The sequence below is a fragment of the Hypomesus transpacificus genome, unplaced genomic scaffold (assembly GCF_021917145.1).
Source record: "Hypomesus transpacificus isolate Combined female unplaced genomic scaffold, fHypTra1 scaffold_210, whole genome shotgun sequence".
Lineage (NCBI taxonomy): Eukaryota > Metazoa > Chordata > Actinopteri > Osmeriformes > Osmeridae > Hypomesus > Hypomesus transpacificus.
Window position 1 is genome coordinate 89,104 of NW_025813749.1, and position 21,142 is coordinate 110,245.

General features: G+C 47.0%; 1 protein-coding gene across 1 annotated transcript; it reads right to left on the bottom strand.

Moving 5' to 3' along the window:
• Positions 1-7,295: 7,295 nt before the first annotated feature.
• cry3a (cryptochrome circadian regulator 3a) lies at positions 7,296-20,802 on the bottom strand. Its single transcript, XM_047013938.1, has 15 exons — positions 20,643-20,802; positions 19,233-19,397; positions 15,613-15,721; positions 15,154-15,296; positions 14,803-14,987; positions 14,222-14,310; positions 13,926-14,066; positions 13,478-13,789; positions 13,153-13,304; positions 10,353-10,555; positions 9,935-10,030; positions 9,714-9,851; positions 9,533-9,613; positions 9,310-9,434; positions 7,296-9,133 (listed from the first exon to the last, which is right to left on the bottom strand). The coding sequence occupies exons 2-15, from the start codon at positions 19,388-19,390 to the stop codon at positions 9,125-9,127; spliced, it is 1,941 nt and encodes a 646-aa protein (XP_046869894.1). The 5' UTR covers positions 19,391-19,397; positions 20,643-20,802; the 3' UTR covers positions 7,296-9,124.
• Positions 20,803-21,142: the final 340 nt, after the last annotated feature.

Here is a 21,142-nt window from a genome sequence, read left to right on the forward strand (position 1 = left end):
CCTGGCAGGAGAGGGGGAGAGAGAAAGCAGGGGAGAGACTGAAACGCAGGAACTCAGCCAAACACACACACACAAAGATGGTGTGGAGGTGTGGAGCGGAACAGATTAGGGATCTAATGGTATATTCCTTGGCTTTTTTGATACACCTCAGTAGTCTGGTGGCTTACCCTCAGGATTCCTCACGTTTGATCGCTCATATCAAAGATTCTTTACAGCAGAGTTTCACCAAAGCTTCTCTCTTTTCAAAGACAGATCAGTTGTGTGTGTGTGTGTGTGTTGAAGGCCCCCTCACCCGAGCAGCTCTGTAATATTTCCCCCGTGCTCTGACAGTGAGAGCATGCATTAATAAAGCATTGATACAGCTTATCAACGTGCTGGTTAGATCTGAGGCCCAGCCTGTGTGGGGCTGACTACATTGCAAAGACTTACTAATGGCAGCCAAGTGTACAGAACAAGATGGAACATGACCGTACCAAGACAATAACAGAACATAGAACACTATGGTTGTGTGTATGTGTGTATAGTGTATATGTGTGTGTGTGGGTGTGGGTGTGTGTGTGTGTCCAAACCCACTGCAGCACATCTTCATCCCAGGTCGTGAGGACACACTGTATGGATCATAATAAATCACACACAGGGATACTGACATACTTTCCCTGCCAAGGTGGGGTACTGAGACCATGTGATGGGGGGTGTTGAGGGGGAAGTGAGAGAGAGTGATGATGGGGGCGGATATGAGTACCCGGAGGGCAGGGAAAACATCTGTTTGTGTGCATCTGTGTGTGCGTGTGTTTATATATCGTACGGAAGTGACCATGTGCTGTTCGGTGGCATCATTTCTGAACTGCTCAAAAGACTGACTGGCCTGTCCTTCCTGATGTTCTGCTTGTCAGTTCTGACCATGTTTCAAGCAGAGCCGTAGTCTAAACCTTGAGCCTGAAGCCAGAGTGCGGATGCGTCTGCCTCCCCTGCCTGGTGATGTAGGAGAGGCAGGGATCCCAGACCAGACCTGCGGTAACCCTAAGCGCCGGAATGATTGAAAGAGCTCGGTGTGTCTCACACATTGTGCATGTATATCTGAGCTGGTGTGAAGGCGTGGGTGTGCACGTGTGTGTGTGGAGGGGGGGGGGGTGTGGAGAGTGTGCATAAAGTATGAGTCACACGAGTGCGTTCTGAATGAGCAAACAGACAGTTCCCACATTTGTATGTCTCTTGACACCTTCACAGAGAGACGCGACCCTTCGCAAACTGATGTCTGAAAACACTGAATGTTCATTTTTAGTCACATCAGTTCAGGAGGGCGGGGCTTACCTGGAACATGACCCGGTACTGCTCCTCTGGTCGGTTGACCACACACATGTTGCACCCCATGATGGACTCAAAATGTCAAAAGTTCACAAGTTCAAAGATGATTTGATCTTCTTAAAGGTCCTCCCTGGTAGTTCTGGAGGTTTTCAGTCTGGGAGAGAGCTACAACTTGTGACACGTTGTCTCTTGCACAGGAAGGTTGAAATGATGCTCCATGAAGATTCCAGTCAGCTAAGGTTTTCTTAAAGGTCAAGCTTATCTAACCAGATAAACAGTCAAACTCGTTTCTCTTTAGCAAGGAAAGGTTGGCGGCTGAATGTTCTTTATCCTGGCTCTGCGGGAGGTTTCAGTCAGAGATGGTGATGGGTGAATCCATAGAGTCCACAGAGAAGAGTCTTGATCGTCTTTTGAAAACAAGGAATCTGTTCTACGATGTCAACAAGAAACCTCACACACAGTTTTGTGGTCAATGACAGAGCCTGAACGGAAATGTGTTAATCTGTTTCAGGTTCTGATGCAGGTTCACTCCAGTTCTTGTGCTTTTTAATCCAGATTATCAGCGTGTGCTTTTGTGTCTCTAAATCTTTGTGCTCATTTCAACATCAAACAGCATTATCAGCGTAGATGGACCAAAAGATTGTATGTTTAAATATTCAATCAAACACAGTACTAATAAAACTATACAAATAAATTACTGCTCCGAAGAAAAACAATATTTATCTCATTTCCCTCCTGTGGGAATTTTCTTCATCATAGTCCTCATCATAAACTCAGCCTTTTTCCTTCAGGGAACAACATAGTAGTTCATTCATCAAACTCTAGAGACTGTGATGTGTAGAAGATAAACAATTCAGTCCACACATTTGCATACGCTATTCCAAATAATTCCTGGAGAATTCCCTGGGTGTCGGAGGATTTGGGATCAAAGCAGAGAGGATTCCTCAGGAAGGGGGAGAGGAGAGGGTGGATTAGGCTGATATTTACTCTTAGCAGGGCCACTTATTTCCCTAGGGGCATTCTTCATTAGGCATCCTACTCACTGATCTCTGCTCCCTTCAGCTCATCATTGAGGAAATAGGGAGAAACAACAACTGAATCAATGAGACACCCTCCTGACATTCTGTCTAGAGCGTTTGACATGTTTCTCCATGTATTCTGTCAGGAACAGAAAGCTGTCAGACGTCAAAGGAACTAACTGGCCAGTGGATTGGTTGACCTGTTGACTGGAGTCAAAGCGTGGTGTGATCCATGCTTTCTGATGCAGCCTGGAGCTTCATTGAAATGCCTAACACTCTACAAGTGACTAATCACCACAGAGGCATACTTGATACAGTTAACACCCAAACATTTACATGACTATAAACGAACAAGGAATTGAAATGACAGTGCCACCCTGTGACACGGATACGTAATCCTGTAGCCTAAACCAGACAGTCTCTGTGGTCCATCTCCATCAAAGCCTTTTTCTGTGCAACGATGATCCACAAAAATGTCCAGTTTAAAAAGAATCGTACTTGTTTAGTTTTTTTGGCAGAATCCTGTTCTCGCTCTCCTTCTTCTCCCTATCTCCTTCTCTCTTGAAATCCAGTTTAATTTGCACGCAGGGAAACAGGAGGAATCAGAGGCAGGGGCAGGCACGCGGAGGGCTGGCAGCAGGCAGGCTTGGAAACAAGCAAAACATGCCAAGGGTCTAGTAGCATCCCTCCTAGAAAGAGCCGCCAGGCAGGGCTGTCTCTGGCTCCTTCCCAAGCAGCAGTGTCTCTCTTTGGGCTGGGCTGCAGACGAGTGTTCCCTTCCTCCTCCTTCTCCCCCTCCTCTCTGAAAAGCTAGGGTAGCTTCCCACGTTCTGGTTCTGTTTTCTCAGCTTGGCAGCCACCACAAAACAACAGCAGTTTAGCTAGCTGTGTTAACCAGCATTAGTTAGCAGTAATTGCCTGCGGCAGAAAGTGGTCGTTGCTAGCAGCAGCTTCAGCTGAAAGTGCTCTCCTTGTTCAGCACCACCGGGTAGCATCCCTCTGCAGCCCCTCGGCAGTGAATGCAGAGATTCACACAGCAGCATCAGCAGCAAACCAATTGCCACTATTCATCCTCTCTCTCTCTCTCTCTCTCTCTCTCTCTCTCTCTCTCTCTCTCTCTCTCTCTCTCTCTCTCTCTCTCTCTTTACTGTGGGCAACAGATCTCTCCTCCTACTCAGCCCCCTCCTCTTACCTTTTCTGCATTTGTCTCTACCCCTCCCACTCCTCCACCTCCTCCCCCTCTTTCAAATGTTCTTTCTCTCTCTCTTTCCTCTCTCCCCCTCCCCCTCTTGCTCACCTGGGCAGTGTTAGATGAGATTGTCTGAATGGAAGAGATCATGAAACTGTTTGGACAGGGCGAGAGAAGAAGCATGAGAGTGTGTCTGAGTGTGTGTGTCTGAACGTGTGTCTGAGTGTGTGTGTCTGAACGTGTATCTGTGAGTGTGTATCTGTGAGTGTGTATCTGTGAGTATGTATCTGTGAGTGTGTATCTGTGAGTGTGTATCTGTGAGTGTCAGAAAGAAAAGATAAATAGGAAAATAGAGTTATCAATCGGTTTAGAACAGTATCTGCTGTGATGGTCTAAGATGAGGTAAGGAGAAAAGCATTTCTATTTTCTGATGAGAATGAATTACTGCAGCCTATCACCGAGAAGCAGAGCACTTGATGGTTAGTGTGGGTGTGTGTGTGCATGCACCTGTCTATATGCATAACTCATACGCTACATTAGATTGGATGGAAATGGAATATTACAGATAAGGACCTACATTTTGTCCTTCAATCCACACTATATGTGGAGGCTTATCTCAGAGTGTTTACTCAGATCTGGCAACACGACACAGCAACCATCCATAAAGACACAGAAACCATCCATCCTGTACATTTGACATTCTCTCTGCTTCTTCCCCTTCCCCCTCTGGTGCATTGGTGTGTGTGTGTGTGTGTGTGTGTGTGTGCCATGCTATGGTCCATAGTGAGCAGTTAATCACCAACAGAGCAATTATAGTGTCTGTAAGCCAGGAGGAATGTCCCTGCACTGTCACCTTTCTGTCACGCTCTGTACACTGTTGACACACATACACATGCACACGCATCCTGACACAAGTGTGCTCACACACAGGCAAGCATGAAAGACAGTACTTACAGGATCTCATAGAACAGCCACCACTCACATTCCAGTTCCATGTTGTGTGTGTGTCCACAAGCTGTTTTGCTGATTGGCAGGTAGAACGTTTGGGCAGATTTCTCCCAGTCTGCCAGTCTGACAGTCAGGAAGTAGCATGAACAGTTTAATAGCCCTGCAGAGCCCCTTCATCTCACACTGCTTCTCGAAACCCCAGGGAACCAATCAGAGGTTAGAACTCCCAGACAGTGTTCACTCTGACACTTACACACCCGTACACTCACACACTGACACACACACACCACACATGAGAGGTCAGGTGGCCTGGGGTGACCGGCAGTGATGCTGTGTCAGAGAGGCGCCCAGATGACAGGCCTGAAAGCTGCAGAGAGAGATCTGACAAGCAATTACAGACTGAACCAGGGTTCTCCCTACAGGGGGGGATGGGGGTGGAGAGAAGGGGGGGGGGCACAGGGGGGGGGGGAGAAAGGGGACTAGGTGGAGGAGCAGAAAGGCAAAGCTAAATCCATTATGAGATTAAACATCAAAATAATTTTGTTTCTGTCAATTAAAAAGAGGAGAAAATCCAGATACACTGGGCTAGTTTAGTCTTTCTGTCCATGTGGTCCTTCCTTCTGTAGTTCCTCTCCCAGTTGTTCTATTTCTTTCTCTACTTCCTTCTCTCCCTGTGGTCCCTTTAGTAGAGCTGCTGTGGGGAGCAGAATGGATGTCGGACTAAATCTTCTTAATTGTGGTCTTAGGGAAAGACAAATGCCCCGATGAGATCAAAGCTCAGAGAAACACGAGTTTATCTGGAGGGAAAGAGAGAGAGAGAGAGAGAGAGAGAGAGAGAGAGAGAGAGAGAGAGAGAGAGAGTGAGAGAGAGAGAGAGAGAGGGAGAGAGAGAGAGAGAGAGAGAGAGAGAGAGAGAGAGAGAGAGAGAGAGAGAGAGAGAGAGAGAGAGAGAGAGTCTCTCCCCTGAATCAAAGAGAACGAGAACGGAAGCAGCAACGGAACAGGAACGAGGAGGAGGAACAGGAGCCAAGAAAATAATGAGGGGAAGAAAGAGAGTAGAATGAGAATGAAAGGGGGAGAAGGAGGAGAGGAGATGTGGGAGGTGATTAGAGGAGGAGCTGCAGGAGGAGATGTCACCTGTATTGAGTGTTTGAGCAGCAGCAGCAGTGTTTATGAGCAGAGCCACCGTCCCCACGATGTGCTCTGATCAATAACATCACGGCCTCAGGGGCTCGTCTGATCAATATCATCACCAACAGGACCCTCCCCTCCTCTCTCCACCAGCATGTCAACACCAGGGACCTCGGCACAAGGGGACCTAAACACAGGAATCAATGCAAGGTTGAATCTATTCAAATTCAATAAACTCAACCCAATAAAACGGTGCATTGTTTCATGTGTGTGTGCAGACTGGTTCTATTCTCTAATAAGAATTCAGTTAGTCTGTTGGATGCAACAAGGGAATACAAATTCCAGTAGACCCGATCCCTGGCTTTAAATCCACATTTATAATACTAGGTTAAACTTCTATTATTGTATAAGACAGTGTTAACCTTGCATCAGCTGCAGGTCCCTGCAACCTGTGCACATATCTACACATCAGACTGGGGAAGGAGGGGCTGGGGGGGGGGGGGCTGGGGAGGGGGAGGGGCCTGGGGACTGAAGGCATGAAAGATATAGAGGAGCTACAGGAGAAAGGATGGGGGAAGGAGAGAGGGATGGGGGAGGGAGAGAGGGATGGGGGAGGGAGAATTGAGGTATGGCGAATGAAGCCTCAATGAAAGAGAGGACAGAAAGCGAGGCGGGAGAGTGGAGGGGGATGGGGGAGGGAGGAAGAATAGGTGGGAAGAGGTAACTAGGAGAGATGGATCTGGGAAGGACATAGGTGAATAAAATAGGCATTGTGATTCAACAGACTGATACATTTGGTGAAATGAAAGGGAGACGAATGGAGGGAAAAAAAACTGAGAGTAGAGATGGAGGGAGAGAGGGGGGAAATGGAGAGGTGGGTGACATTGTGGTTAGTGATAAGGTGGACGTCTAGCTGGGGAGCGCTATCTCATGAGGTGGTCACTGCATTATCATATTCACTGTCCTTCCTCATGCAAGTGTTCTATATAGCTAGCTAGCCAGCCAGTGCTGGTAATCCAAACAACTGTAATGGATCAAAGCCAGGAGAGTTGTCACAGTTAGCTGGGGGATGAGGTGACACCAAACCCTCATCCTCACTCAAGCGCACAGCTGAATTCACGTGTTGTCTTTCTGAGGCAGCATCAGGGAGCGGTCTTGGCTGACATGGTCTGTATGAGTCTTCAAGTTACAGTCAAGGGCTTCTTAATGGACTAGCTACTGGAAGATTAGTGCCAAGCTCATCATTTCTTGCTTTGACAAGAGCTCACTCTAATGAGGGGAAGGAATGGAGGAGAAAGTCATCAGTTGTATGCAGGTTTCAGTTACCAAGGCTGGAAGGAGTGAAGACTCACCCCCCTCCCCTCGCCCTGTCAGAGAGATGGGCTCCTGACCAGCAGGAGCCACAGCACCTCAAAGGTAAGGTGGTTTATGTAGAACCTGGGGTCTCATTAAGCTTTGATTTACTTGACCAATTTAATGTTCAGGTTGTTTTCCAACTACTAGTACTGTTGCGTGTCTCAGTCTGAAGCTGCTTGTGGACTGACTGTACCTCTGGGTGAGAACGACAATCCTTAATGTGCTGAAGAAAGGGAGTCAGGGGTTTCCCCCTTCATTTCATTGATCAGGATGTGCCTTTTCACCTCCATATTTTCTATTTCAACAGATGAAAACAAACCACAAAAAAGTTACAATAGAAACTTGTTGAAACCCATTTTATTTTACTGTCAAGGCTGATTATGCACAATAAAACTTTTCACAGAAAGACCGCAAAATACATCATTTCCTGCTTCATGTTCATTTTACAGAAAACAAAGAACATAGGACAAAGAAAGACCTTCAGCTTTTCTTTTGTTTTCACATGAAAACAACAATATGTACATTTCATCGTCAGAGTCACAACTGAATCACACCACCCAAAATGTTTTAATAATGACCTCAGTTCTCCCCCCTAGTCTTCCTAGCCCGTGGTCACTAGCAGTACCACACAGTTGTCCACTGACGAGAGAGAGAGAGCTAAGAGGATCACCACACCTTTCCTGGCACTCTCTGATATTTGATGGTTTAAGGATCAACTCCAAACAACCCAGCTGTTTCTGCAGGGACAGATGGATATCATCTGGTCTCAGAGCTAGGACATGGGACTTGACTCCCAACACACTACTGAGTCTACTTCCTACCTTTACATAAACATGGAGGAATGTTGGGTTGTGTTCACACATTGATGGCATCTTGCCTTAAGGTTTGATGTTGACTGTACTTCCATCCTGTTTGGAGATTTTTGTTTTTTCTAAGAAATCTTAAAGATTTTTTTTTTTTTTACAAGTGTGACAGACATGGTCATACCCTGTACTGTCAGATTGTGGGGTTGAGAAAAACCTCTAATTATACTGCCAAGGGTCCTTTCGGCAAGCCTTTTTTTGGTTGAGACCAAACACATCAAAAGTCCACAATTCCGGTCATTTTCCTTCGTACTGACCACACTTTCTTTTTATAAATATTAAATAGAAATAAAAATCCCCATAGGAATGCAGAGGTGAAGTCTGGCTGAAAACAGAAGACGTGGTTGTGACTGCCCCCTAGTGGTGGAGGGTCTCTACAGCGCTGTTAGTTGCTGTTATGCCCCTACCTGACAAGTAATGCCAGAACAAGACTCATATCATCCATAACTCTACTGATTAGCTTATCCAAACACCTGCATACACACTGCAACACAGATGTTGAGCACCTGATCCTATGTAGCTGCCTTCTCTATCCATGTTAATATGGTGCAGTAGTTTTATACAGAGAGACAGGCCATCCCAATGAGAACTCATCCGGTGTTTTATTCTGATATAAAAATGGTTTATATGATGTACTACAACTCGCACAATATAAAAAAATATACCGTATGTATAAACTGTGTGGTTCTATACACAAGTGTGTATTCCAATCAACAATCTGGCAGGGATTTCTATCTATAAAACATCTTTGGTTGGATTTCTCAACCTGTAGTTGTTACTCAATTGTTGTAAACTGTTAGTCAATTTGGAGTTGAATGATATTATGGGAATGTTTGAGCAAATATACGTCACAATCTTGTTCAACTGGCACAGATCAAATTATTTGATATAATACTTTCAATCCAAATATTTCAACTACGATAAGTCAATATGTACAATGTGCTCCATTTGCTTAACAGAAGCCGAACACATTTTTGCCCTGTCTAATAATGCTGGCACAGGTTTTTAAGGTGTCACCTTGCTGGTGGTTGTTAGCTTAAGATTAGACCTGAGGACAGAGGGCCTTCTGAGGACAGGCATAACTGCTGATGTGGCACTGTTAACTGCCTCTACATCTCTTCAAAGTTCTCCAACTAGCCTCATTTCACCTCTGATTCCCGGCGATCCAAAAAATATTTTTTGAGGCAATATCGTTTTGAACTCTGTGTGGGTGAGGAAAACCCAGTAACTTCTGTCCCCTGATAATGTAGGCCTTCCATCGAGTCAGTTCAGTGTAGACTCAATCAAGATATTGTGGGTGGTCTCCAACTTCACTAGGTCTTCTGGAAAAAAATTGAGAGAGAAAAAAGAAAGATAAGCATAACAGCCCTTCTGGCAAACAGGACCAGAGTCATCAGAAAACTGTCCAAAGTCACAATGTCATAGAGAGGTCATATCAATACATGTTGTGGCCTTTATATGATATGTGAGTACGCTTGACCCTCGACCCCAGTCTGACCTCTGTGCTCTGTCGTTGGATCTTGAGGAGAGAGCAGGAGTCATCGTCCTCCTGCCTGAGTGAGTCACGCAGCGACTCGCGTCCCCGCTTTCCTGTAACGCTGCCTCCCGAGTGCAGCAGGCGCCCTGAAGAACGACAGCACACACACACACGTTAGAACATCCATGGTTCAGAGGATCTAGGCGGAGATGATAAGTGTGTTTGTGTGACATGTCTCAGCTACCTGGGTGTTGAGGCATAGCAAACTCGTGGTAGAGTGTGCTGCTGGGCACAGCCAAGCTAGCGTCTGGCACTGACTGGTAACCTGGAGACAAAGTCAACTTCAGAGTATCACCAGCTGAACAACATTAAAGTACAGATTCCTGAGTCTTGTAAAGCTGAAACAGTCGCAGTTCATGACCTACCATGCTGCTGCTGCTGCTGCTGCTGTTGTTGTTGTTGTTGAACACCACGCGGCCCCGGCTGGTCCTCTCTGTGAAAGTTTAGCAGGGTGCTCCCGCTGCCGTTACCGGTGACAACCGGGCTCCCGGACACAAGGGGCACTGGAGAGAGAACACGGCACCTTTAGATCACATGAACCTGGGTGTTTAACCCAGGTTAAGTGGGTAGGTTGAGGCTAACTCACCGTGTGGTGTGTTGGAAGCAGACGGCTGGTCTCCAGGAGAGTAGACCATCATGGCTCCATGGCCGTTCCCATTGGAGGGCACAGACGCCAGCAGGCCTGACGTGCAGGAGAGAGGTTGCTGTCAGTAACATCATATCATCCATGCCAATCCCTGTTAACCCATAACATGTACCAGTCCTGTAAACTAGTCATAACACAGTATTTTAAATAACTTAACTAGCCCATAACCAGCCCTTATATAAAAGTATATTTTCTATATTCCCTTTAGTCATTTTGATTAATTCTTATCAGTTTCATAACTTACTTTGTACAGGACCATCTAAAGTAGGCCTTTCTACTCCCAGCACATGTTAACTAGCCCATACCTAGTCTTGCAACTATCCATAACCAGTCTTCTACCATGTTAACTAGCCCGTACTTAGTCCCCGGTAGCGTGACAGCTGCTGGTAGACCTGCTTCATCCTCTCGATGTTGAGGCGGCTGGCCTCTGCATGGTTGACCATGGGTTTGGGGTAATCCACACCGATAATGCACTTGGCAGCCGTCTGCACGGACTCTGGAGCGTTCCAGGGGTCGTAGATGTACTTGGCAGGGAACCCTCGGAGGACGGGGAGGTAGCGTCTGGAAGGGAGAGATTAAAACGGCAGAGTTCTTTCATTAGTATGCAGAAGTTGCCAGACTCTGTGGTAGTAGTGCATGAGAGTGGCTTCGGGACAATTTTGTGAAGTTATTTATTTTTATTTTGTGTGTCCTTGCTTAATCCTCTTCAAATATCTAAGATGTTTTTGTATGTGCAGGGATGTAGATCCATATGAATCCCATGTTAGATCCATCTAAACGTCTATATCAGATCTATGAAGGGGCATGAAATAGGGAGCATAACCAGAAGGTAGAACTTTCTAGAATGGAAAGCAGCCCTGGAGGAAGGAGAACAGTCATTCACACACCAGGTACATGCTGCTGGTACAACGTTACAAAAGGCTGGATAAAGCTCTATTTCATAACATTAAAATGCATATTTGCACCCACTGTGCAAACATTTTACATTCTCCTAACTGTTATATTCTGTTCAATACTAGAAACGATATGTTCCTAGTAGGAACATGTAAGAGATGCATGATAAGTGTTACAGCTGACGACACAGTAAACTTGTTCTAGCCAGAAAAGCAAATATGATATCACAGTTAATAAGTACAGGTAACTTGATTTAGTTTTACTAAAATTAAACTACAACTAGGAATGAAACAGGCAATTGGTAAGTAATCCAATGGCACTGCTATCGTATAGCTTCTACACATGCACATTTGAAACATAGATTCTAATACATACTAGTTACAGAACAGTACCACAAAATGAACTACCATCTGTATACTACAGTGTGCCCATTCAACTGACACCTAAAATAAAGTATCTTATCCTGAAGTAAGTACACCTCTGTAGCCCTATCAACAAGGACAGAACCCATAAACAGACCCATTAACACGACCTATGAAGAGCACTGACATAAATAAACCTATGAACACCTTAAGTAGACCAATGAACATCTTAAGTAGACCTATGAACACCCTAAGTAGACCAATGAACATCTTAAGTAGACCTATGAACACCATAAGTAGACCAATGAACACCTTAAGTAGACCAATGAACACCTTAAGTAGACCAATGAACACCTTAAGTAGACCTATGAACACCATAAGTAGACCATTGAACACCATGTACACGTTTGTAGGCACTTAAAAGACGCTAGACCAACGTAGATCTCTGAAGACAAAATATAGGCCTGTGAAACCTAAGAACTCTCCAGAACACTCAGAAAGTAGCTGTGGAGGTAGACCAAGGCGTCTATGGAGTTTGATGTCTGAGGGGTGCAGGACCCCTGGAGGACTGCTGGTTGGAGGGGTTTCCTTGGTGCTTGTTGTACAAGGTTGAGGCCACCTACCTACTCGGTCGGACCTTACCAGGGCTCGCCAGGCCTCAGCAGAGCAGGGGGGGGGTGGATGGAACAGCCCAGAGACCACATGACAGACGGACGCCCCGAGGCGTCCTGCCTGAGCCCCGGCGCTAGGGAGATTCCTACTATAAACGCGTTAGAAAATCAGAGGCAGTGAACCTACCAGTGACCCTCCCTCCCTCCCACGCCCCTCCCTCCTGGCCCCTCCCTCCCTCCTGGCCCCTGGTCAGACCAAAGCAACACTTTGGGATGAGTAAGAGGTTCAGGTCCCCTCCCTGCCCCTCCGACTGCCATCGCTCGCTTTTGAGACAACAGTGATCCCAAGCCGAGGCAGAGAAACGTGCTAACTGCAGTGTTCAGCCCAGCCCTGTGGTCTCTGTGTGCCTGGTGGGACCCTCGTGACCCACATGGGGACCACAGCCCTCCCACCAGGAAGATCAGGGACCACGTCTCCTCACTGACGGTTTTCAAACCGGTTTCACAGTTCACAGGCTTCCAAGTGCCTTGGCTGAGAATGGCTTTCGTCTTAAAAGCAGACAACTACAGTATACAAAGGAGAGAGGGACGGCTGAACTTTTCACCCAATCCCAATGAACGGCAGACATACAGATACAATAGGGACAGGACAAAAACAAAGCCGTCTCGACAACGGAAAAAGTGACAGCAGGCGCAATAGAGAGAGAGAGCGGTGTCAAACTAGAAAGTACACAGTCATTCACTAGAATGGTCAGACTGAAGTACACAGATACAAACACCCGCGCACAGGAGAAGTGTGCCTTCACCCTGTCGGTCCATCCGACTGAAAAGAGAGCGACAGAGTGTGAGAGAGGAAGACAGACAGACGGATGGACTGAAGCAGCACTTGCCCAGAGGGAGGAGGACTCCCTCCATCCCTCTATCACTCTCTCTTCCCGTCTCAAGGCACATCTGGTTTCCTGATGGTGGAACAGGGTGTCCCTAACCATGACCCCTCCCACCCCCCCCGGTCTGCTAGTCACACTCCCCTGACAGTGGCTCCTCTGTGACTGCTAGCCGTCTAATTCCATTTATGAATTGATGTCATGGTTTTATGAGGTCTTATGCCTCTTATTCCTATAAAGTATACTGGGAGACCTCTTTATCCTCTCAAAGTATCCTACCCTGACAATGTCATCTGGCCGACATGCCCGCCCTGTGCTGGGCCTGGAGGGGGCAGAAGCTCTCTTCTCCATAGTTAGACAGCGATGTGGAGGGGGACCAACTCAGGCGTGCCAGGACAGGGACCCACCTGATGAAGTCCCCGTTGGGGTCTGTGCGCCGGCCGAAGCCCACGGGGCAGTAGCAGTGGAAGAACTGCTGGAAGAAGGAGCTGCAGGAGAGCCACATCCAGCTGCCTGCGTTCACGCTCCAGTCTGCGTCCAGCAGCAGCTCCTCAAACACCTGCAGCGTCAGACAAGGACAGCTCCATGGTCAGCCGGACAACAGTACGCTTCCATAGAGGTCTGCACCAGCTCCCATCTTTGGTGACCCTCTAGCACCCTTTACACTCCAACCCCCCCCCCCCCTTCCCTTTCCAATACACTCCTCTCCACTCCTCTCTCCCCCTCCTCTACCTTCATGCCCTCCTCCCAGCTGATCCAGAGGTCTCCGCGGGTCAGGAAGCAGGCCACGGCGTGCCGGGCCAGGTGGTGGATCCAGCCCTCCTGCCTCAGCTGGGTCATGATGGCGTCGATCCAGGGGTAGCCCGTCTTGGCCTCTGCCCACTTGGCCAGGGCCTCGGGGTTGCGCTCCCACGGGATGCGGACACAGACGGGGTTGCTCTCCATCTTGTCGAAGCGGGGGTTGTTGGTGGCGGTCGTGTAGAAGAACTCCCGCCATAGTAGCTGGCCGTACAGGGAGAGGGGCGGTGAACTGTTCTTCTTCACCTGGGGGGGGGGGGGGGGGGGGGGTGTCAGAGAAGCATATTAGCTTGTTACAAGTCTCTGATGTAAAACCAACTAGACTGAAATGCAATGTAGGAAAAAGGAACTTAGGTCCATGGACTGAGGTCTGAGTTCTGACCTTGCGGTAGAGGTCGGTGAGTTTGAAGTAGAAGAGTCGACAGGAGAGGCAGCCGAAGCGCAGGTAGGGGCTGAGGCCTGTGGGGCTGGCCAGCAGGGAGTTGGCATTCATCCTGGGGCGCTCAAAGTTGGCCACCCACGCCTAGGGGGAGAGAGGGGGGAGTCGGGGGAGAGCGGGTGGGAGAATAGGGCTTAGACTGAAATGTCAACTAACCCTGGTCCCACTGGTTGAGAGAGAGTGAGTAGTATATGCATTTCCCTTCATGGTGGTTCTCGTGTCTCAGGGACAGTTCTCACCTTTCTCTCTAGGTGGCGCTCTATTCTGGTCAGAGCCTCTGTCTCACCTCCCGGCCACACGGCTGTAGGCAAGCCTTCAGTATCAAAGCCTGGGGAGGACAGTTCAGCTTAACGCCACATCCATGTTCAACCAAGACAATCCCTTTACAGTTTCTCATTTAGAGGTTCTCCAAGAACCCGAGTGTCTCCACGTGAGTTGACCTGCGTCTGTCACGCATCAGTTTGTGTGCCAAATACTGTACTGATCTGGGGTCAGCCATGGCTATGCCCAGGTCTCCAGACTTAAGCAGACAGAAATAGCCTGATCTTTGACTCCAGCTCAACCATGACTGGACCTGCTGTCAGTCTACTCTGTGAATGGACCTCCAGGTGTCTAGCTAAGAGGGTTACCCAGGGCTGTTCTCAAGCACCTCCAGCTCCTTGGCAAATGACTGCCTGGTTGACATTTTGGTTGACCGTTTGACCAGAGCCAAAGCCCAGTTCCACCAGCCTGCCTGCCTGACTGGTGCTCTGGTTGGCTAGGTAAATTTTTAACCAGGCAGACTGGTGTGCTGACGAGGTTGATCTTTGACCAGACCCACCTAGTTCCTCCAGGGAAGGAACCCCGTACTTGTCCCCATGGTCCTCAGACACAGGCGTGATGCAGCACCCCATCATGCTGCTGGAGATGGTGTCCACCGGCATCTCAGGGGGGTCCAGCCGGCTGACCAGAGTCTGGAAACGCTTGTAGGTCAGAGGGGGCTGGCCACCGTTCAGATCGATCACCCTAGGGGGCAGGTGGAGGGGGGCAGGTGGAGGGGGGCAGGAGAGATAGAGACAGGTGTAAAAATCTGTAGTGCTAAAAGGCACAACGTGTATTAAAAGGCGTGGAGACGTTTAGGTAGGCGAGTGAGAGGAACACGTGTGAGGTGTGTGTAGACGGTGTGACCTACTTGTCCAGATCGTAGAGGGTGTGGGAGGTCTTGACGATGACCTCCACCCCAGCCTCCTTGGCCAGCTTCTTGATGGCAGCATCCCGCTCCTTCCCAAAGGGCTCCGAGTCGTACTCGAACGTCAGCCGTGAGATCTTCCACTCCTGGAAAGGAAGTGGGAGAGGATGTTGGCAGTACAACTTTAGAGTAACCATTCGGACTACACTCAAAAAGACAATTATGCTCTATGGCAGGGGTGTTCAATCCTGGTCCTCAGGGTCCACTGTCCTGTGTGTTTGAGATGTTTCCCTGCTCCAGTACACTTGATGTGTAAAACCAAATGAATGGTTGTTGTCAAGCTCACACATACAGGAGAGTGGACCCCCCTGGACCAGGGTTGAACCTCCCTGCTCAATGGAGAAGAGAGATTGGTTCTAATCTGATGACCAGCAGATGTTCCCCACTGTTCTGTCTTGTCACCTTGAAGAGGCGAGGAAACACATTGGCAGGCTGGCCTCGGACGACGAAGAGGCGGGAGTTCAGTTTCCTCAGGCTGGCATCCAGATCCTCCAGGCACTGCAGCAGGAACCTGATAGGATTGAGAGGAAGATACAGTCAAACAGACGGATAGCAAACCGGTGAAAGACAGACAGGTTGTTAGTGGAGAGTCAGAAAGTCATTCAGACTGGAGGTGATCAGCAGGGATGGACCCAGGCAGAGAGAGGCAGACGAGTCACTGAGTCAGAGTCAAACCAAGGTATACAGTATAATGACACACTCTTAGCTTTCTGCTGTTCAATAGTGTCTGCCTATTATCGTTTATATCTAAAGTTATATCTAAAGATCCAGCCTTTCATTCATATTTACAGTAAAACACTGTCGTGCATTTCATTCTAAATTTCACCACAACTAATAAGGCTGAATGTGTTTGGGAGTAGTGTAGTGCAGACTGTTTGTTCAGCAAGTCATTTAATGACATTATAGCCTCCTCTTATTTCATCAAGTGATCAGCACCAACACTGTAACTGCAATACCATACATCTCCTCTACGGGTCCCTGTTCTACCAGTGACCCACAAGGCTCTGGGACAATACACTCTGGTATGGTTGAGTGGTCCTACACAAATAAAAACATGTCCCATTTAACCTGAAAACATGTGTATGTAGGCTGTGAACGACCATTTGAATTATTCAGAACTCTGAGTTCCACTCAATGGTAATGACGCCATGAGTCAGTGGGTTGTCCATAGTCAAGGGTTCTGTTAATCAGTATTTGCCGATCTGAAAGGTCACGTCTGACGCACTGTTCCATTAGTCTTTCCTTCCAACCACCTCACCTCACCAATACACATGGAATCTGTCCTGCATGTTCACCAGAGCCCCGCAGACTGTAGAGTTAGGAAGATGATCCAGCAAGGCTACAATCACTAAGGTCATGTTGTGCTACTGTAGCAGGTTGTCACCAGTTATCATTCACAGAGACCTTCGTTTTTCTGGTTCACATTTGTACCCACTCTTGGAGATAAATGTAAGACACCCTGAACCATCATTGACCTCAGATTGAATGAGCGTTGTTGTTTTTTTTGTGCTATGGAGGGAAAATGTCACAATTCACAGTTATCAATGGGTTCTCATGAAACACTGTTCTATTTTTCAAATCTCTCTGGACTGGCTGGGGTACCGTATGACGCACTACAGACTCTCTGCCATCAAAATCGTTTTTCTCTCCATCTATGGGGTGATAAATCTTTGTATTTTCTGGTCAAATGGTAACTTCCGACAACAAAAGGAATTTCATTCAATCAACTTCCAAATGTCTTCCTGGGTTGCAGTTTGAGCCTGGGAACTTTCATCAGCTAAGGTCAGGGGAGGAGGGGTGGGTGCTCTGGTTTTGCCTGCCTGCCTGCCTGCCTGCCTGCCTGCCTGCCTGCCTGCCTGCCTGCCTGCCTGCCTGTCTGCCTGTCTGCCTGTCTGCCTGCCTGCCCATCTGCCCTCCAACACCAAAGCCCAGATTAACAGCAGCCAGTCAAGTTGCCACTGCTCCAAATCTCTGGTTAGTCAACACATTCGTAGATTTGCCAAACCCCACAAGCACATGTGGATAACAGATTCTATGTAACACTTATCAGTAACATTGTCTCATGCCGACATTGTAAAAAAAACATATTTTCATTGTACAGTTGCAAAAAAAAGTTGCATTACTGGTGTGATACTCTGGGTGGGTGTCCGTGAGACTCTCGTGACATACAGTGTGTGAGAGTTTGTGTTCATTTGTAAAACAAAGTGAAGAAGTAGGCTATGTCAGTGTTTGGGTCTGTGTGTGCATGTGCCTGAATGACGCTGTGTGCATGTAATAACACATGAGTCAGTGCATGTGCGAGTGTGTTGTGGGGGAAGAGACACCCCATGGTGTTGCCCGTGTACTGCGGCCTGCTGCTCGAGTCTACGTCAGTCTTTATATAAGCAGTATGGCCTAGTTGTCAGAGCGCAGGCGCTAACGCTGTTTGGAGCAAAGGAGAGGGCCAAATTAGCCCAGTAACCTCATTCCTGCTCCCTCAGCCAACCCAGTTAGGACTCTCTGGCCTGGGAGCAGACTGGAGCAGGAGCTTCTTCACACAACCCTGACAGTGTTCCCCTACCATTATATTAGGGGGGGCACCCCCCCCGCCCCCCCCCCCCCTTGAAGGTCAAGGTAACTTTACGCCAGTTTAGCGCCAGATCACAAAATAAGTCATTTAAGGACCTTTAACCTTTCCTATAAAACAGGTCTATAGCTTGCCCTTTTATTAAACCAACTAAATGGCCGTATGTCATTTATCTTATTTACACAAAGGCATGTCATTTATCTTATTTACACAAAGGCATGTCATTTATCTTATTTACACAAAGGCATGTCATTTATCTTATTTACACAAAGGCATGTCATTTCTGTTTCCCCCCAACCCGCCGCTGCCCCCCCCCCCCCCCCCCCCAGAAAAAAAGTTACAAGTTTACAATTTAGAAGTCATATCAAATCTCTCCAACTTCCTGGTGCTACATATCAGTCAAAGTAGGCCAAGCTGCATGAGCAGGCGTCCACAAAACTGGGTCATCACCATGACAACCAATGACTCAAATTTCATATGCCAGCATACTAACCTACATTCTTTCCATGTAGCAATGTCTTTTTTAATTTATTTTTTACCAGACCTAAAAGTTTTTTTCTCTTCTAATGCTGGGTACACACCAAAGGATAATCAGGCCTATTTGCCCCCTCTGACAATCCTCCAAAGCAAGTAGGGTGAAGTGCGTTGACCAAGGACACAATGTCATTTGGCACAGCTGGGAATCGAACCGGCAACCTTCTGAGCAATAGCCCAATTCCCTAACCACTCAGCCATCTGACTCCCGCTCTTAACACTAAGCTGATGTTTGTTGAACAAGATCTCTACCCAAGGATTAGTCAGCATGCCCAGGTGTCCCACCAGGTGACAAATGTCATGTTTGGCTATTTAAGGAGTAAGTCAGACTTGAGGAACAGGAGCAAATGTGAAACCCGGGCTGGGGAAGAGTTGATAACAACAGGAGCTGTAGTGACCTCATCTTCTTAGTTACACAGCTCAGTCTATAACCAATCAATAACAACCTAGTTTGCAGCAAGCCTCTTGGAAAACATCTATGTCTGAAGAATCAGTGGAGAAGAGAGATCACTTTTGCTTCCAATGTGCGCTGGCAGATTGATTTAAACGATGTGCCCTGAGCTCTTTGCACACATCTCCCTCTGCGACTGAAAATGCTTGAGGCTGCATTTATGCCAGGGATAAGATCGAACACCTTGTGGCCACTCCTACTAGTATGTATTTAGTCCTCGCTACAAATGGGTTGACCATGTACACATGTCCCTAAAATAGACACTAATCTGTTACACAGGTATTAACATGAGCCAAATGAGGACCTCCTTACCTACACTGTACAACGAGAGGATGGATATAGATAAGGGCTTTACCTTGAATCGAACCCCACATGTTCTGCACAGCACAACTCCAAATCACAACTGAACTATATATATATCTATATCTATATATATATATCTATAAAGAAGACAACCTCCGCTTCACTCACCTCCAGCGGTTGACCCCCAAGTTGGAGGAGCCGGCAAACCAGGGATCCAGGAAGTAAACACAGCGCACAGTGCCAGCCCCTCGGATGGCCTCCTGCAGCGCAGGGTTGTCATGCAGACGGAGGCCCTTCCGGAACCAGTGGATGGAATTAGGGGCCATCAAATGGCTGATGATGAGGGGGCAGAGGCAATTGGTTTGGAGACAAAGGAGAGGAAATAATGAATCACAGTAATCATAAACTCTTCCAGTATTTATAACTGTTTTGTTTGAATGGATATATTTCAATGTTTAATGACAGAGAACCAGTTTTTATAACATGTTATTGCTGGTTAGACTCAGACCTTGGTATAAATCCATCAAATGGCTCAAGTTCATACTTTTGATCATTTTAGTGTTGGACTAAAGCAATTATATTTGTGTATGATTTAGATCTTGCTTACAAGAATGGACCAGGCCTACCCTTTCACAACAACATGGCTCCAGGCCCCTTACAGCCCACTGGGCATCCTCCTCTACACAGACTGTAGGCCAACACTATGACTACATGGCTTCCTGGTCTATAGTAGTCATCTGGGTGACTAAGTGGTAGCTTTTTGGTGGTGCGGGTGGCTAAGTGGCGTTTATGAGAGGTGGTTAGTTGCATGCATGAGTCAAAGCCCCCTGGCACCCACTGAACGCAGGAGGCAAATGAGAAGCAACACTGGCAAGTGAAGCAGTGGCAACATTATTTTATTCAGATTCTTTTTAAAACCACTCGAGGGAATGCGTTAACAATGAATGAGGAGGAAAGAGGGATGCTATGTTAACATAAAACTCACACGGGTAATGTTGTTTAAATGTAAAAACACTGTGTAACTAGCCAATTAAACTGCGAGGCATTGAGTTAGTGTCACGCATTCACTACAGTAGAGGCTTTAAAAGACAAAGTACATACTTAAAAGACTATTTAACCAGGCTATATTGCACTGTGATTCACAAATGATGTAGCTGTAAGTGTCGGAGAATAGCTACTGTTTCCAAAAAACAATTTTACATAGAATTCTAGGATGAGGTCTTCTCACCTAAAAACCATTGCCTACTGTTGAAGTTGGCAACTGTCTGGGCTAGTCTACATGTAAACACGTAGGCTTCAGGGTATTGAAAGAAATCAGGTCAATGAGCTAAGGTAGAAATTAGCATGTTATGACTGTTTTGACAAGCTGCGTAGAAAACAATTGATAGGGTATACAAATACAGTGGTCACATTTTTTTTCATCTATATGAGACTTCAGAAGTTTGTGAAGAATGAGCATTCTGAAGACTGAAATTGGATCACCGGATCAATAGTTATGCAACCTCAGTCAACTCAATAGCTTTTCTCTTTTTTAACCCCAAAATGATCTATATGTGAATACAACGCATATTACCTTACCTTTGAAGTGGTCCCCAGATGTGATTACTATGTCAACCTCAAAGAAAAAAACATTTCTTTCCCTAGTTTCGCCTTGTGGATCTTGAGCAGCGGAGTTGGTTAACACCGTTTTCACAGATCCCCGGCTCGGCAGTCTGGTTTCATAAGAGTAATCCCCACTGCGCATGCTCCGAACTCTTTATCCTCCTTGCAGTGCCCAAGCATGAGAAGTGTTGTGCCTGCGACGGGCTCAGCAATTGGCTGGACAGAATCACGTGTGAAGTCCCGACTCACGTTGAGACGGCATGGATGTTTAAATTTTTTTCACTTCACACTCCTACCTTGGACTGGATTTTAAAAGGATGTTTCCAACGGAAGCGCTATATTTAACAAAATTCCACATAAATTCCAATTTACTAGCCGTTAACTGGTTCTTAATTGTCCTGATGGCAAACTTGATTTTGGCTGCAGATGTTAATATGTCCATTCCAGCCTACTTCAGCACAATGGTACTGTTTAAT

Excerpts from the sequence above, each read along its gene's own strand:
- cry3a (XM_047013938.1), bottom strand. The coding sequence starts at position 19,390 with ATGGCCCCTAATTCCATCCACTGGTTCCGGAAGGGCCTCCGTCTGCAT. Across the intron at positions 14,067-14,221 it reads AGCGCCACCTAGAGAGAAAG|GCGTGGGTGGCCAACTTTGA; the intron begins GTGAGAACTGTC and ends CTCTCCCCCTAG. Across the intron at positions 10,556-13,152 it reads CCCAACGGGGACTTCATCAG|ACGCTACCTCCCCGTCCTCC; the intron begins GTGGGTCCCTGT and ends TCTCCCTTCCAG.